Source organism: Macaca thibetana, chromosome 5 (assembly GCF_024542745.1).
Source record: "Macaca thibetana thibetana isolate TM-01 chromosome 5, ASM2454274v1, whole genome shotgun sequence".
NCBI lineage: Eukaryota > Metazoa > Chordata > Mammalia > Primates > Cercopithecidae > Macaca > Macaca thibetana.
This window is the reverse complement of record NC_065582.1, coordinates 103013367-103032352: the sequence shown is the minus strand read 5'-3', so window position 1 is coordinate 103032352 and position 18986 is coordinate 103013367. Positions and strand designations below refer to the sequence as shown.

At 37.4% G+C, this 18986-nt stretch overlaps 1 protein-coding gene across 8 annotated transcripts in view; it reads left to right on the top strand.

Annotated features, from left to right (window-relative positions):
- ARHGAP24 (Rho GTPase activating protein 24) overlaps positions 1-18986 on the top strand; it is a 532908-nt gene that overhangs the window by 431689 nt on the left and 82233 nt on the right. For all 8 annotated transcript variants that reach the window (XM_050790447.1, XM_050790445.1, XM_050790446.1 and 5 more), the window contains one exon: positions 11941-12063. In XM_050790447.1, coding sequence (XP_050646404.1) covers positions 11941-12063 — 123 coding nt within the window. The remainder of the gene's footprint in view (positions 1-11940; positions 12064-18986) is intronic.

Here is an 18986-nt window from a genome sequence, read left to right as displayed (position 1 = left end):
CTCTATATGAAGAATCTTTGTCCCTTTATCAACATAATTGAGACCTTCTTGTTTTTAACTTTCATGACCATTAGGAATTCCTATACTTCTGACCAATTTTCCTCAGTATTCAAGTCAACCATACTGTTAGGGGACATCCGGACAGAATATGCCTTTAGTTTTAGGTTCAGTTGTAAGTCAACAAACTCCCTGTCTTGCTCCTAAAGAAGTGGTATTCCATTTGCTACATGTTGTGGATTATTGCATCAGGGTTTGCTTTCTCTTGTAATTCTAGTCTGTATCAGCATTGGTGGAGTAACACTGATCTGAATATAAATACCATCTCTCATAGCAGCCTTCCTCCTATGTCAATCAGATACTTTGAATTCACGCATCTCCCAACCTATACTAAACTAAATTAGAAGAGGACATAAATTCTAGATACTTTGGCTCTGCCAAGAAAATGTTCTACCTTTATTTCTTGGAAGATTCTATCAGAAGAATGTAATTACATGCTGTGAAGGAAGTAACTAGATTCTGAACCTCTGACAAAAGTGAAAGTCAGAATATACTGTTGGACTTAAATTGAGATCCTGTTAACTTCCCAGTGCAATCTGGGAAACAATTATTCAAAACATAATAAATTATATCATTCTTTGACATGCTCAGCACAAATAGCACACTTTCGAAGGAGTAAGTCCAAGAAATGTGAAAGATAGTGAAATATAAACTTAGCCTATTTGAGATTTTAAGTTTCATGAATCACTGAAAAATAAATGTACCACAATTATACTTTTTTTAAAACATGACCAAAATAAAAGTCAATATTTACTTGAAAGAGAAATCAGTCATCACTTTCTTATTTATTTAGTTATTTACACTTTAAGTTCTGGGATACATGTGCAGAACGTGCAGGTTTGTTACATAGGTAAACACATGCCATGGTGGTGTGCTGCACCCATTAACCTGTCATCTACATTAGGTATTTCTCCTAATGCTATCCCTCCTCTAACCCCTCATGCCCAAACAGTCCCCAGTGTGTGATGTTCCCCTCCTTGTATTCATGTTCTCATTGTTCAACTTCCACTTATGAGTGAGAACATGTGGTGTTTGATTTTCTATTCCTTTGTTAGTTTGCTGAGAATGATGTTCCAGCTTCATCTAGGTCCCTGCAAAGCACATAAACTCATCCTTTTTATGGGTGCATAGTATTCCATGGTGTATATGTGCCACATTTTCTTAATCTAGTCTATCATTGATGGGCATTTGGGTTGGTTCCAAGTCTTTCCTATTGTGAATAGTACTGCAATAAACATACGTGTGCATGTGTCTTTATAGTAAAATGATTTATAATCCTTTGGGTATATACCCAGTAATGGGGTTGCTGGGTCAAATGGCATTTCTGGTTCTAGATCCTGGAGGAATTGCCACATTGTCTTCCACAATGGTTGAACTAATTTACACTCCCACCAACAGTGTAAAATTATTCCTATTTCTCTACATCCTCTCCAGCATCTGTTGTTTCCTGACTTTTAATGATCGCCATTCTAACTGGTGTGAGATGTTATCTCATTGCGGTTTTGATTTGCATTTCTCTAATGACCAGTGATGATGATCGTTTTTCATATGTTTGTTGGCTGCATAAATGTCTTCTTTTGAGCAGTGTCTGTTCATGTCCTTTGCTCACTTTTTGATAGTTTTTTTTTTTTTTCTTGTAAGTTTATTTACGTTCCTTGTAGTTTCTAGATATTAGCCCTTCATCAGATGGATAGATTGCAAAAATTGTCTCCCATTCTGTAGGCTGCCTGTTCACTCTGATGATAGGTTCTTCTGCTGTGCAGAAACTCTTTAGTTTAATTAGATCCCATTTGTCAATTTTTGCATTTGTTGCCATTGCTTTTGTTGTTTTATTCAGGAAGCCTACCTATATACTGAATGATATTGCCTAGGTTTTCTTCCAGGGTTTTTATGGTTTTAGGTCTTATGTTTAAGTCTTTAATCCATCTTGAGTTAATTTTTGTATAAGGTGTAAGAAAGGGGTCTGGTTTCAGTTTTCTGCATATGGCTAACCAGTTTTACCAACACAATTTATTAAATAGGGAATCCTTTGCCCATTGCTTGTTTTTGTCAGGTTTGCCAAAGATCAGATGGTTGTAGATGTGAGGCATTATTTCTGAGGCCTCTGTTTTGTTCCATTGGTCTATACATCTGTTTGGTACCAGTACCATGCTGTTTTGGTTGCTGTAGCCTTGTAATATAGTTTGAAGTCAGGTAGTGTGATGTTTCCAGCTTTGTTCTTTTTTCTTAGGATTGTCTTGGCTATATGAGCTCTTTTTTGGGTCCATATGAAATTCAAAGTAGTTTTTTTCTAATTCTGTGCAAAAAGTCAATAGTAGCTTGATGGGGATAGCATTGAGTCTGTAAATTACTTTGGAAAGTGTGGCCATTTTCACGATACCGATGCTTCCTATCCATGAGCATGGAATGTTTTTTCCATTTGTTGTGTCCTCTCTTAATTCCTTGAGCAGTGGTTTGTAGTTCTCCTTGAAGAGGTCCTTCACATCCCTTGTAAGTTGGATTCTTAGGTATTTTATTCTCTTTGTAGAAATTGTGAATGGGAGTTCACCCATGATTTGGCTCTCTGTTTGTTTATTATTGATGTATAGGAATGCTTGTGATTTTTTTTTACATTGATTTTGCATCCTGAGACTTTGCTGAAGTTGCTTATCAGCTTAAAGAGATTTTGGGCTGAGGCAATCAGGTTTTCTAAATATACAATCATGTCATCTGCAAACAGAGGTAATTTGACTTCCTCTTTTCCTATTTGAACGCCCTTTATTTCTTTCTCTGCCTTTTGCCTGATTACCCTAGCCAGAACTTCCAATACTATGTTGAATAGAAGTGGTGAGAGAGGGCATCCTTGTCTTGTGCTGGTTTTCAAAGGGAATGCTTCCAGCTTTTTCCCATTCAGTATGATATTGGCTGTGCACTTGTCATAAATAGCTCTTATTATTTTGAGCTATGTTCCATCAATACCTAGTGTATTGAGAGTTTTTAGCATGAAGGGGTGTTGAATTTTATTGAAGGCCTTTTCTGCATCCATTGAGATAATCATGTGGTTTTTGTCATTGATTCTGTTTATGTGATGGGTTATGTTTATTGATTTGCATATGTTGAACCAGCCTTGCATCCCAGGGATGAAGCCAACTTGATTGTGGTGGATAAGCTTTTTGATGTGCTACTGGATTCAGTTTGCCAGTATTTTGTTGAGGATTTTCACATCAATGTTCATCGGGGATATTGGCCTGAAATTTTGTGTATGTGGGTGTGTGTGTCTCTGCCAGGTTTTGGTAACAAGATGATGCTTGTCTCATAAAAAGTTAGGGAGGAGTCCCTCTTTTTCTGTTGTTTGGAATAGTTGCAGAAGGAAGGGTACCAGCTCCTCTTTGTACCTGTGGTATAATTTGACTGTGAGTCTGTCTGGTCCTGGGCTTTTTTTTGGTTGGTAGGCTATTAATTACTACCTCAATTTCAAAACTTGTTATTGATCTATTCAGGGATTTGACTTCTTTCTGGCTTAGTCTTGGGAGGGTGTATGTGTCCATACAAATGAATGTTTATTCATTTCTTCCAGATTTTCTAGTTTATTGCATAAAGGTGTTTATAGTATTCTCTGATGGTAGTTTGTATTTCTATGGGGTCAGTGGTGATATCCCCTTTATCATTTTTTATTGTGTCTATTTGATTCTTCTTTCTTTTCTTCTTTGTTAGTCTGGGAGCAGTCTATCTATTTTGTTGATCTTTTCAAAGAAACAACTCCTGGATTCATTGATTTTTTGAAGGGTTTTTCATGTTTCTATCTCGTTCCGTTCTGCTCTGATCTTAGTTATCTCCTGTCTTTTGCTGGCTTTTGAATTTGTTTGCCCTTTCTTCTCTCGTTCTTTTCATTGTGATGTTAGGATGTTGATTTTAGATGATTCCCACTTTCTCCTGTGGGCATTTGGTGTTATAAATTTCCCTCTAAACACTACTTTATCTATGTCCCAGAGATTCTGGTATATTTTGTCTTTGTTCTCATTGGTTTGAAAGAACTTATTTATTTCTGCCTTAATTTTATTATGTACTCAGTAGCCATTCAGGAGCAAGTTGTTCAGTTTCCATGTAGTTGTGTGGTTTTGAGTGAGTTTCTTAATCCCGAATTCTAATTTGATTGCACCGTGTTCTGGGAGACTGTTATGATTTACGTTCTTTTGCACTTGCTGAGGAGTGTTTGACTTCCAATTATGTGGTTGATTTTAAAATAAGTGTGATGTGGTGCTGAGAAGAATGTATATTCTGTTTATTTGAAGTGGAGAGTTCTGTAGATGTGTATTAGGTCCGCTTGGTCCAGAGCTGAGTTCAAGTCCTGAATATCCTTGTTAATTTTCTGTCTCGTTGATCTGTCTAATATTCACAGTGGGGTGTTAACGTCTCCCACTATTATTGTGTGGCAGTCTAAGTCTCTTTGTAGGTCTCTGAAAACTTGCTTTATGAATCTAGGTGCTCCTGTATTGAATGCATATATATTTATGATAGTTAGCTCTTCTTGTTGCATTGATCCCTTTACCATTATGTAATGCCCTGCTTTGTCTTTTTTGATCTTTGTTGGTTTAAAGTCTGTTTGAGACTAGGATTGCAACTACTTCCTTTTGCTTTCCACTTGCTTGTTAAATATTCCTCCATCCCTTTATTTTGAGCCTATGTGTATCTTTGCACATGAGATGGGTCTCCTGAATACAACACACCAATGGGTCTTGACTCTATCCAATTTGCCAGTCTGTGTCTTTTAATTGTAGCATTTAGCCCGTTTAGATTTAAGTTTAATATTGTTATGTGTGAATTTGATCCTGCCATTATGATGCTAGCTGGTTATTTTGCCCATCAATTAATGCGGTTTCTTCATAGAGTCAATGGTCTTTACAATTTGGTATGTTTTTGCAGTGGCTGGTACCAGTTTTTCCTTTCCATAGTTAGCGCTTCCTTCAGAAGCTCTTGTAATGTAGGCCTGGTGGTGACAAAATCTCTCAGCATTTGCTTGTCTGTAAAGGATTTTATTTCTCCTTCGCTTATGAAGCGATTCTCTTGCCTTGGCCTCCCAAAGTTCTGGAATTACAGGCATGAGCCACCATGGCTGGCTCAATACTTTTGTGTGTGTGTGTATGTGTGTGTGTGTGAGACTGAGTCTCACTCTGTCACCTAGGCTGGAGTGCAGTGGCATGATCTCGGCTCACTGCAACCTCCACCTTCTGGGTTCAAGTGATTCTCATGCCTCAGCCTCCTGAGTAGCTGGGATTACAGGCATGTGCCAACACATCCGGCTAATTTTTATATTTTCAGTAGAGACAGGGTTTCACCATGTTGTTCAGGCTGGTCTCAAACTTCTAACCCCAAATGATCCACCCACCTTGGCCTCCCAAAGTGCTGGGATTACAGGCATAAACCACCATGCCCAGCCCTGAGCCACTGTGCCCAGCACTATACTTTTTATATGCATGTATTTGTGTTTTCAGTTTGAGCAAGGCAGAATTTTTACTTACTGTTCCCATTTTAGACATTTTCACAGTAAAGTTTGAGGAAAGGCAAGTCAGTAGTAATTTGTAGAATGTAGAATTTTTAAGTCAATTCTTTATATATCTATAACCAAAGAGACAGACTCTCAACAAATCATTTTTGCAAGGCAGAATTTTTACTTACTGTTCCCATTTTAGACATTTTCACAGTAAAGTTTGAGGAAAGGCAAGTCAGTAGTAATTTGTAGAATGTAGAATTTTTAAGTCAATTCTTTATATATCTATAACCAAAGAGACAGACTCTCAACAAATCATTTCCAAATTTAATTTTTAGAAACTTATTATAATTAATAAATACCAATCAATTTATAATTGGTTAATAAGTATTCATTTATAGCTACTTTGAACTTAAACATAAACTAGCTGCGTATTATAGAATAATTTCTTCTTACAAACAGATTATGACCTAGTAGGGGATATAAGAAATATGTAAAACAGTATTATAGTATGTACTGAGGAAATCAAAATGTAGAATTAATTTTATAACAATTGAAGATAACATTTAGTAATGTGTTTGTTGTGTGGTACCGACTACAAATGAAATGATAATTACTGTCACTGGGACCTTAATTAATTCTGATTTTTTGATTTACAGATTTTTAAATATTCAAATATATTATTGTAGACAAATACATTTTGTCAACTTTTCCATTGACAAAATGCGTTGAAATTTTACCATGCTGATATTTTTGAAATTACCCTTGGGGAAGAAATACGTGTAAAAAAAATCACTTAACAAATCATACCAAAACTCTTCAATTTTCAGGTAGTAAAATCTCTATATATGAAAAAGTTAAATACAATATTGAATGTGAGGACAATTTGTTCTCCAGCTTTATTTTGTGAATCGTGTGCTATTTTATGATTTTTGTTGTTATTTATTAAGAAGTGGCAGTATCCATAGATGCCTGTAATTTGTTGCTTGTGCTCCACATAACTCTGCTTGTTTTTCAAGTATCGATCACCATAAAAGGGAAGAAATTTTTTTCTCTCAGTAATTTCCCACTGATATACTTCAGAATTTACTTTTATTCTTGCAATTTATCACTAGAGTTCCACTACGAATAAAGTCCCAGACTAAGTTTGGGGAAAGTAATACTTAATACTTAAAAAAAATAAATAAGATCTTATAGCTGTATGATTGAAAATTATTAACTCTATTTAGAAGATTAAAATATTTTTCTATAGTCTATAATAAAATGGATAGCACAATAGTCTAGTTTGCAACTGATTTGCAGTTGGGAATGAGGAAACAGTTCACCCTTGAAGTTATAAGAGCATTTTTTTATATTGATTTATTTACCCTACCTTTTAATTTTTGATTATGCATTTCTTAGTCTATTAAATTCATTAAGCTTTTCTTAATCTAACTTTAATTTTTATAAAAGTTGATCATGTCAAGCATCTATTTAAGAGGACCTATTTTATTTTTAAGAAAGAAAAATTTATGTCAAATCCAAATATATAGAATATCTCAATAAAATGTACAAATACCTTCAATTAGATATAAACAAGTAAAATTGAATGATGTGGTCAACTTAGTTAACAAAATCATACATGCTTGATGTGTTAACAGCAACACTAAAGCATTGCTACCAACAAGAGTTAACATCTAAAAGTTGTATACTACTTTCTGACATGTGTTCTTTAAAATGTGAACAAATCTAGTGTCATTTAAAGTAGTATTATTTAAAAGATTACAACTGCATAAGATACTTATGTCCATGCAGAAATGAAGAAAGTAGAATGTATGCTGGTTAACATAATATGAATATAATGTGATATAATACACACACATATTACATATGGATTGAAGACTGGGAAACTCTCACCATTCCAGTGATAATTAGATCTCAACATTGCTTTTTAAAATTTCACCTCTTGAAAGAATTTTTTATTCGAAATGGTTAAACGGATCATTAAGTCTCATAAAGGGCTAAGGAAGAGAGTGAATCTTGAGCCACATGATTGAAAGTCAAAATTCCGAGTTTATTCATTTATCAAATCATATCTTTGGTAGGTTATTTTTAAGCCCCTTCACTTGCAAGGTAGTGCCAGGCTCTTAGAACCGAGGGGTTATGCATTAGAACAGATGGCACTTTCAGTTAGAAATCACCTATTTTTAGTACAGAGTATGTAGTTCATATCTATAGAAATTATATCTATATAATTGTTTAGTCACACCTTTAGTAATAAGTCTATATTTACACGAAGAATCATACAAAATGTTTTTCTAAATCATGCCCCACCCCTTGCTATTAAAATGAGGAATGAAGATCTAGATCCATAGATGAAATTCACAGATGGGATTTTGTATCTGTGATTGGCAGTCTAAATGAGATTCAGCGTCAGACATGCAGCACCATTGGCAGAGATAAAGCATCAAATGAAAAGTCAGGGGATAATGGCCAGTTGTGCATATCATTATTTTTCTTCTGCTTTCAGGCAGATACACACTGTAGCGGCTGCCACTCACTCTAATTACTAGGCCTGGAGTGACACAGCAGGATATTGCTCTGTGAATTGCTAAGCATCCTTCAGGCAAAGACAATAATTACAATATTCTGATTTCAAAATGATAATATTTTGGGCTCAATACTGTGATATAAGAGGATCAGAATACAAAATTAATTTTTAGAACTGCACTATGCCAAATGAAGCATCTTTTTATTGTGCCATTTAGTTACTTCTACCACTTATATGTCATACAGCCAAGTATATGCATATTAATGTACGGTATATTTACATGTACAGTATGTAATTTTAATGTGTATTGGTGTGCATATGTGTATCAAGAAAAATAATGCTTTTAGACTATCCCCGTTACTATTGACTAATTGTTCTCACTTATAAGATGTAATATCTCTGGGATCGATTTATTTACTTTTTGCATAGGTAAGGGTGAGAGATAATTAAATGACATAAATTTAATATTTACAACGTTTCTACTTTTGCCTAACATAGTGCTAGTATTTTTATGTACTTTATTTTGTTGAATTCTCACAAAAATTGACTAAGTATGTGTAATGATTTATAAAGCATAATCAAGATGACTGAGTTTCAGACTCCTTCCTTATACCATACACAAAAATCAACTCCAGAGGGATTAAAGACTTAAATGTAAAACTCAAAACTGTGAAAACCCTCGAAGACAACCTAGGCAATACCATTCGGGACATAGGCACAGGTGAAGATTTCATGATGAAAATGCCAAAAGCAATTGCAAGGAAAGCAAATATTGACAAATGGGATCTAATTAAACCAAAGAGCTTCTGCACAGCAAAGGAAACTACCAACAGAGTGAACAGACAGCCTACAGAATGGGAAAAAATTTTTGCATGCATCTGACAAAGTTCCAATATCCAGCATCTATGAGGAAATTAAACGATTCACAAGAAAAACACAACCCCATTAAAAAGTGGTCAAAGGACATGAACAGACACTTTTCAAAAGAAGACATACATGTGGCAAACAATCATATGAAAAAAAAGCTCAAAACCACTGATCATTAGAGAAATGCAAATCAAAACCATAGTAAGATGCCTTCCCACACCAGTCAGAATGGCTATTATTAAAAATTCAAAAATAATAATAACAAATGCTGGCAAGGTTGTGGAGAAACAGGAACACTTATACACTGTTGGTGGGCGTATAAATTAGTTCAACCACATCAAAGACAGTGTGTTGATTCCTCAAAGACCTAAAGACAGAAATACCATCTGACTGAGCAATCCCATTACTGGGTGTATACCCAAAGCAATATAAAGCAGTCTATTATGAAGATACATGCACACATATGTCCATTTCAACATTATTCACAATAGTGAAGACACGGAATCAACCCAAATGTCCATCAAATGACAGACTGGATAAAGAAAATGTGTTACATATACACCACGAAACACTATATAGCCATTAAAAAAAGAACAAGATCATGTTCTTTGCAGGGACATGAATGGAGCCGGAGGCTATTATCCTTAGCAAACTACCACAGGAACAGAAAACCAAACACTGTGTGATCTCACTTATAAGTGGGAGCTTAATAATGAGAACACATGGGCAAATAGAGGGGAACAACACACACTGACTGGGGCCTGTCAGAGGGTGGAGGGTGGAAGGATGGAGAAAATCAGGAAAAATAATGGGTACTAGGCTTAATACCTGGATGATGAAATAATCTCTACAACAAATCCCCATGACACAAGTTTATTTGTGTAACAAACCTGAACATGTATCCCTGAACTTAAAATCAAAATGTTTTTTAAAAAAAAGATCACTGAGTTTCCAGAAGTTAAATAACTCCCTGGAAGTCAAACAGCTAATATAAGATAAAACTGTGATTCTAGGTGGGTTTTCTTTGCCTTCTAAATCTATGATTTTTCAGATACAAGTTGTTTAAAGCAGGGGACCCCAACCCCTGGGCCACACAGCAGGAGGTGAGCCAAGGGCAAGTGAGCGTTACCGCCTGAGTTACCCCTCCTGTCAGATCAGTGGCAGCGTTAGATTCTCATAGGAGCAAACCCTATTATGAACTGCTCCTGAGAGGGATCTAGGCTGCCCGCTCCTTATGAGAATCGAACTAACACCTGATGATCTAAGGTGGAGCAGTTTCATTCCGAAACCATCCCCACCACCAGCCCATTTGTGGAAACAATGTCTTCTGCAAAACCGGGTCCCTGGTGCCAAAAAGGTTGGGGATCGCTGATGATCGACCTAGAGTGCAACTAGACATGTAAAAGAATCACGGTTTCCCTAGTAGTGAGATGTTTGCTATAATATGAAGAGGCTAGTTTTGTTTATTCAAAAGATTTGTCAACATTAGGAAACCTATTTGATATATTTTTTGAGCCCTTCCTCTGTTCCCATTTAGTTGTATTAAAATGTAATGCACCAATACTGGCTGTTCAACTGGTTGGCTTAAAATTACCACACTTCTCTGACTTTTCACCTGTTTCAAAAATTTATATCAATGCTAGAATAGTTGTCCTTCTCAACCTACAGCATTCATATAGAATTTAGAGGTCACAAACTCTAATGCCTGTAACTTTCAGAACTATGTGTGAACCATATTGAGTGTGAAATAACAGAGAGTGTGGTGCCTGTTGTAAACTGGAGCCTGCAAGTTCCTTGTGAAAGGATTTAGATCCACTTACAAACAAACAACATCTTAACCAAACAAAACACTCAGATATGAATTAATTCAACCCAAGGGATCAAGTATACAACACTGCATGAAAATTAAATGTTGATAGATATTTGAGTACCTTAGAAGTTAGTATATTAACATATTATCAGGATCCCGTGAAATACTATTCTATTTCTTTAATTATTCCTTCTGTGAGCACCACTATTTTCAAAGACAGTGAAGGGGTGCAGGCTCTGATACTTGTCTTCAGAAATACTCCTTTAAACATAAAAGGTATAACGAAACCATGCCTCAAGACCTGTTTCAAGGTCAAATATGGTTATCCCTGTTTTGTAAGTGGGAAAATTAACTCACTGGGGAAACTTAAATGCGCTATAAAAGACTTCTAAGAAATTCAATTACATGCTTTGGAAGTCTAGCACTTCAAAGTTGATATTAGAGATTATAAAGGTTTTAAAGTTCATGAGTTGTTCTTTGGGGAAAAATACTAGAGAAACCATCAAGGTTTTGCAGAGGCACTGCCAGAGTTTCCTAAAGCTCACCCTCAGGTGCGAGAGCCATCGGGGGTGTTGATCTGGCCTTTGTGTCTGTCCAGGCATGTCTTCTTCCCTGCCTCCTCCTCGTTTGCCTTCCTGAAGTTGTGATCTCAGGGGATGAGGTTCCTCTTCCAGAACAGAGGCATAAAGAAGAACCTCTGGGTCAAAGTTGTTGCATGTGGCTCTTTACTCTTTCCTGTAACTTCCATATCCAATCACGATGTCCTGGTGGCCTCTGTGTGTGTGCACTATGCAGAGCTCAGACTGTTTCATGCTTGCTTCAAATGAAAGGCCAAGCTCTGTGGACCACTTTTCCGTCTTCTCTGTCTTTCATTTTGTTTTTGCTATTTCTCCCTGTTCAGCAGCTTTGAGTGAATAGATTGGATTATGAACTGATGCAGACCTATGGGTTGTTGCTAGGACAAAAAAAACCCAGGCTTTGTTTAGAAAATGACATTTGTTCTCCAGCTTTCTCCTGAAAACATAAGAGTCTCTCCTTTTTAAAATTTTTCTTTCCACTCAGAAACCATGGTAAATATTTCAATTCATTGGGTAGAACTTAGTACGGGCTGTCTTAGGCACAGTCTTTGTTTCAGGGGTTCCTCTGTAGGCTGATGATGAGGAATCTCTGGATGCAACCTCAGCTGCATGTGTTACTGTGTTTTCACAGGAGGCGATCGAGATCGGATGACAGCAAATCATGAGAGCTACCTCCTCATGGCAAGCACCCAGAATGATATGGAAGACTGGGTGAAGTCCATCCGCCGAGTCATATGGGGACCTTTTGGAGGAGGTGAGTGTACTTTAAAATCATGGAAAAATAGAAAGGTAGACCAAACCTGTTCATCCCTTTCCCCCAGCGAATGCTACTATTAGCTCCTGTATTCAAGGGGGTGAATGTTAAAATAAATTGTAAATTGTTCAACATTATTTTTAGACAAAAATCCTGCAGGTTTAATTTAGATCATGTATCATTAATGACGAACCTTCTTCTGTGAATATGTTAAATGATAAAAAAAAATTTTTAGTGGTTTTTTTTTAGTTTTGCATTTTCCCATGTTACCAACAATACACAGTTATGGGACTCACACTGTGAAACTAGATTAGTTAAGAACAGCTAGACATGAAGTGAGAAATTTATGACTAGTGGTTCTGGAAGATATCCCAGCCCCCAAATGCTCAATAGTATCAAAGAAGAATGCCACAACTTTTGATAATAATCTGATGATTATTCGAGTAAAAACATGCTTCAGATCAGTTAAGTGTTTGTAAATTTGAAAGTAAGTTTTTAAAAGGTTTGAGTTAACATCGGATTGAGAATGCACCATGTCAAGAATGAGCTAAAAAGATGCTATGAATAGAATTAAACAAAGGAAGAAAAGATTAAAGATGTGATCTTGGTATGCCAAAAAATAGAAAATAGAATCATATAAACAGAAAACTTATCTAATGAAAATGAGCAAATGGACCAAAAAAAAGCACAAAATTATTTATCTACAACCACAGTATATTTCCAAGAACATAATGCCTAATTTTTATACGGTGATATAGTTAAAAATAAATTGTATTAGGTCAAATTTACACTTTATAAACAATTACCATCCTCATATTTATTTTCCATTCTTGTGTATATTGTCAGCACCCTGAATTGAGACAGTGATTTTTTTATCTCTAAACATATCAGATGTTTCTTTGACTGACTGACCATTTTATATTTTAAAATAACTTCAGAAGTTTAGTTTTAAAAGTTGGTAAGTTAAAGTTAAAATAGTAAAGATTCATTGAAAACATGATTAATGGCACGTGTTTGTAAAGTGTCTATGTTTTTTTTTTTTCTGCATGCTAATACAGCATTTTTATTTAAAAAAAGTTGCACTTGTAATAATTTCTTTTTTTAAAAAATTTATTTATTATTATTATACTTTAAGTTGTAGGGTACATGTGCATAACGTGCAGGTTTGTTACATATGTATACTTGTGCCATGTTGCTGTGCTGCACCCATCAACTCGTCATTTACATCAGGTATAACTCCCAATGCAATCCCTCCCCCCTCCCCCCTCCCCATGATAGGCCCCGGTGTGTGATGTTCCCCTTCCTGAGTCCGAGTGATCTCATTGTTCAGTTCCCACCTATGAGTGAGAACATGCGGTGTTTGGTTTTCTGTTCTTGTGATAGTTTGCTAAGAATGATGGATTCCAGCTGCATCCAAGTCCCTACAAAGGACTCAAACTCATCCTTTTTTATGGCTGCATAGTATTCCATGGTGTATATGTGCCACATTTTCTTAATCCAGTCTGTCACTGATGGACATTTGGGTTGATTCCAAGTCTTTGCTATTGTGAATAGTGCTGCAATAAACATACGTGTGTATGTGTCTTTATAGCGGCATAATTTATAATCCTTTGGGTATATACCCAGTAATGGGATGGCTGGGTCATATGGTACATCTAGTTCTAGATCCTTGAGGAATCACCATACTGTTTTCCATAATGGTTGAACTAGTTTACAATCCCACCAACAGTGTAAAAGTGTTCCTATTTCTCCACATCCTCTCCAGCACCTGTTGTTTCCTGACTTTTTAATGATCGCCATTCTAACTGGTGTGAGATGGTATCTCATTGTGGTTTTGATTTGCATTTCTCTGATGGCCAGTGATGATGAACATTTTTTCATGTGTCTGTTGGCTGTATGAATGTCTTCTTTTGAGAAATGTCTGTTCATATCCTTTGCCCACTTTTTGATGGGGTTGTTTGTTTTTTTCTTGTAAATTTGTTTCAGTTCTTTGTAGGTTCTGGATATTAGCCCTTTGTCAGATGAGTAGATTGCAAAAATGTTCTCCCATTCTGTAGGTTGCCTGTTCACTCTGATGGTAGTTTCTTTTGCTGTGCAGAAGCTCTTTAGTTTAATGAGATCCCATTTGTCAATTTTGGCTTTTGCTGCCATTGCTTTTGGTGTTTTAGACATGAAGTCTTTGCCCATGCCTATGACCTGAATGGTACTACCTAGGTTTTCCTCTAGGATTTTTATGGTATTAGGTCTAACATTTAAGTCTCTAATCCATCTTGAATTAATTTTCGTATAAGGAGTAAGGAAAGGATCCAGTTTCAGCTTTCTACTTATGGCTAGCCAATTTTCCCAGCACCATTTATTAAATAGGGAATCCTTTCCCCATTTCTTGTTTCTCTCAGGTTTGTCAAAGATCAAATGGCTGTAGATGTGTGGTATTATTTCTGAGGACTCTGTTCTGTTCCATTGGTCTATATCTCTGTTTTGGTACCAGTACCATGCTGTTTTGGTTACTGTAGCCTTGTAGTATAGTTTGAAGTCAGGTAGCGTGATGCCTCCAGCTTTGTTCTTTTGACTTAGGATTGTCTTGGAGATGCGGGCTCTTTTTTGGTTCCATATGAACTTTAAAGCAGTTTTTTCCAATTCTGTGAAGAAACTCATTGGTAGCTTGATGGGGATGGCATTGAATCTATAAATTACCTTGGGCAGTATGGCCATTTTCACGATATTGATTCTTCCTATCCATGAGCATGGTATGTTCTTCCATTTGTTTATGTCCTCTTTTATTTCACTGAGCAGTGGTTTGTAGTTCTCCTTGAAGAGGTCCTTTACATCCCTTGTAAGTTGGATTCCTAGGTATTTGATTCTCTTTGAAGCAATTGTGAATGGAAGTTCATTCCTGATTTGGCTCTCTGTTTGTCTGTTACTGGTGTATAAGAATGCTTGTGATTTTTGCACATTAATTTTGTATCCTGAGACTTTGCTGAAGTTGCTTATCAGCTTAAGGAGATTTTGGGCTGAGACAATGGGGTTTTCTAAATATACAATCATGTCATCTTCAAACAGGGACAATTTGACTTCTTCTTTTCCTAACTGAATACCCTTGATTTCTTTCTCTTGCCTCACTGCCCTAGCCAGAACTTCCAACACTATGTTGAATAGGAGTGGTGAGAGAGGGCATCCCTGTCTTGTGCCAGTTTTCAAAGGGAATTTTTCCAGTTTTTGCCCATTCAGTATGATATTGGCTGTGGGTTTGTCATAAATAGCTCTTATTATTTTGAGGTACGTTCCATCAATACCGAATTTATTGAGCGTTTTTAGCATGAAGGGCTGTTGAATTTTGTCAAAAGCCTTTTCTGCATCTATTGAGATAATCATGTGGTTCTTGTCTTTGGTTCTGTTTATATGCTGGATTATGTTTATTGATTTGCCAATGTTGAACCAGCCTTGCATCCCAGGGATGAAGCCCACTTGATCATGGTGGATAAGCTTTTTGATGTGTTGCTGAATCCGGTTTGCCAGTATTTTATTGAGGATTTTTGCATCGATGTTCATCAGGGATATTGGTCTAAAATTCTCTTTTTTTGTTGTGTCTCTGCCAGGCTTTGGTATCAGGATGATGTTGGCCTCATAAAATGAGTTAGGGAGGATTCCCTCTTTTTCTGTTGATTGGAATAGTTTCAGAAGGAATGGTACCAACTCCTCCTTGTACCTCTGGTAGAATTCAGCTGTGAATCCATCTGGTCCTGGACTTTTTTTGGTTGGTAGGCTATTAATTGTTGCCTCAATTTCAGAGCCTGCTATTGGTCTATTCAGGGATTCAACTTCTTCCTGGTTTAGTCTTGGAAGAGTGTAAGTGTCCAGGAAATTATCCATTTCTTCTAGATTTTCCAGTTTATTTGCGTAGAGGTGTTTATAGTATTCTCTGATGGTAGTTTGTATTTCTGTGGGGTCGGTGGTGATATCCCCTTTATCATTTTTAATTGCGTCGATTTGATTCTTCTCTCTTTTCTTCTTTATTAGTCTTGCTAGTGGTCTGTCAATTTTGTTGATCTTTTCAAAAAACCAACTCCTGGATTCATTGATTTTTTGGAGGGTTTTTTTGTGTCTCTATCTCCTTCAGTTCTGCTCTGATCTTAGTTATTTCTTGCCTTCTGCTAGCTTTCGAATGTGTTTGCTCTTGCTTCTCTAGTTCTTTTAATTGCGATGTTAGAGTGTCAATTTTAGATCTTTCCTGCTTTCTCTTGTGGGCATTTAGTGCTATAAATTTCCCTCTACACACTGCTTTAAATGTGTCCCAGAGATTCTGGTATGTTGTATCTTTGTTCTCATTGGTTTCAAAGAACATCTTTATTTCTGCCTTCATTTCGTTATGTACCCAGTAGTCATTCAGGAGCAGGTTGTTCAGTTTCCATGTAGTTGAGCGGTTTTGATTGAGTTTCTTAGTCCTGAGTTCTAGTTTGATTGCACTGTGGTCTGAGAGACAGTTTGTTATAATTTCTGTTCTTGTACATTTGCTGAGGAGTGCTTTACTTCCAATTACATGGTCGATTTTGGAGTAAGTACGATGTGGTGCTGAGAAGAATGTATATTCTGTTGATTTGGGGTGGAGAGTTCTATAGATGTCTATTAGGTCTGCTTGCTGCAGAGATGAGTTCAATTCCTGGATATCCTTGTTAACTTTCTGTCTCGTTGATCTGTCTAATGTTGACAGTGGAGTGTTGAAGTCTCCCATTATTACTGTATGGGAGTCTAAGTCTCTTTGTAAGTCTCTAAGGACTTGCTTTATGAATCTGGGTGCTCCTGTATTGGGTGCATATATATTTAGGATAGTTAGCTCTTCCTGTTGAATTGATCCCTTTACCATTATGTAATGGCCTTCTTTGTCTCTTTTGATCTTTGATGGTTTAAAGTCTGTTTTATCAGAGACTAGTATTGCAACCCCTGCTTTTTTTTTGTTCTCCATTTGCTTGGTAAATCTTCCTCCATCCCTTTATTTTGAGCCTATGTATGTCTCTGCATGTGAGATGGGTCTCCTGAATACAGCAGACTGATGGGTCTTGACTCTTTATCCAGTTTGCCAGTCTGTGTCTTTTAATTGGAGCATTTAGTCCATTTACATTTAAGGTTAAGATTGTTATGTGTGAACTTGATCCTGCCATTATGATATTAACTGGTTATTTTGCTCCTTAGTTGATGCAGTTTCTTCCTAGCCTCGATGGTCTTTACATTTTGGCATGTTTTTGCAATGGCTGGTACCGGTTGTTCCTTTCCATGTTTAGTGCTTCCTTCAGGGTCTCTTGTAAGGCAGGCCTAGTGGTGACAAAATCTCTAAGCATTTGCTTATCTGTAAAGGATTTTATTTCTCCTTCACTTATGAAACTTAGTTTGGCTGGATATGAAATTCTGGGTTTAAAATTCTTTTCTTGAAGAATGTTGAATATTGGCCCCCACTCTCTTCTGGCTTGTAGAGCTTCTGCTGAGAGATCTACTGTTAGTCTGATGGGCTTCCCTTTGTGGGTAACCCGACCTTTCTCTCTGGCTGCCCTTAAGATTTTTTCCTTCATTTCAACTTTGGTGAATCTGGCAATTATGTGTCTTGGAGTTGCTCTTCTCGAGGAGTATCTTTGTGGCGTTCTCTGTATTTCCTGGATTTGAATGTTGGCCTGCCCTACTAGGTTGGGGAAGTTCTCCTGGATGATATCCTGAAGAGTGTTTTCCAACTTGGTTCCATTTTCCCCCTCACTTTCAGGCACCCCAATCAGACGTAGATTTGGTCTTTTTACATAATCCCATACTGCTTGCAGGCTTTGTTCATTTCTTTTTCTTCTTTTTTTTTTTTGGTTTCTCTTCTCGTTTCATTTCATTCATTTGATCCTCAATCGCTGATACTCTTTCTTCCAGTTGATCGAGTCGGTTACTGAAGCTTGTGCATTTGTCATGTATTTCTCGTGTCATGGTTTTCATCTCTTTCATTTCGTTTAGGACCTTCTCTGCATTAATTACTCTAGCCATCAATTCTTCCACTTTTTTTTCAAGATTTTTAGTTTCTTTGCGCTGGGTACGTAATTCCTCCTTTAGCTCTGAGAAATTGGATGGACTGAAGCCTTCTTCTCTCATCTCGTCAAAGTCATTCTCCGTCCAGCTTTGATCCGTTGCTGGCGATGAGCTGCGCTCCTTTGCCGGGGGAGATGCGCTCTTATTTTTGGAATTTCCAGCTTTTCTGCCCTGCTTTTTCCCCATCTTTGTGGTTTTGTCTGCCTCTGGTCTTTGATGATGGTGATGTACTGATGGGGTTTTGGTGTAGGTGTCCTTCCTGTTTGATAGTTTTCCTTCTAACAGTCAGGACCCTCAGCTGTAGGTCTGTTGGAGATTGCTTGAGGTCCACTCCAGACCCTGTTTGCCTGGGTATCAGCAGCAGAGGCTGCAGAAGATAGAATATTTCTGAACAGCGAGTGTACCTGTCTGATTCTTGCTTTGGAAGCTTCCTCTCAGGGGTGTACTCCTCTCTGTGAGGTGTGGGGTGTCAGACTGCCCCTAGTGGGGAATGTCTCCCAGTTAGGCTACTCAGGGGTCAGGGACCCACTTGAGCAGGGAGTCTGTCCCTTCTCAGATCTCAACCTCCGTGTTGGGAGATCCACTGCTCTCTTCAAAGCTGTCAGACAGAGTCATTTGCGTCTGCAGAAGTGTCTGCTGCGTTTGTTTAGTTTACTGTGCCCTGTCCCCAGAGGTGGAGTCTACAGAGACAGGCAGGTTTCCTTGAGCTGCTGTGAGCTCCACCCAGTTCGAGCTTCCCAGCAGCTTTGTTTACCTACTTAAGCCTCAGCAATGGCGGGCGCCCCTCCCCCAGCCTCGCTGCTGCCTTGCCGGTAGATCACAGACTGCTGTGCTAGCAATGAGGGAGGCTCCGTGGGTGTGGGACCCTCCCG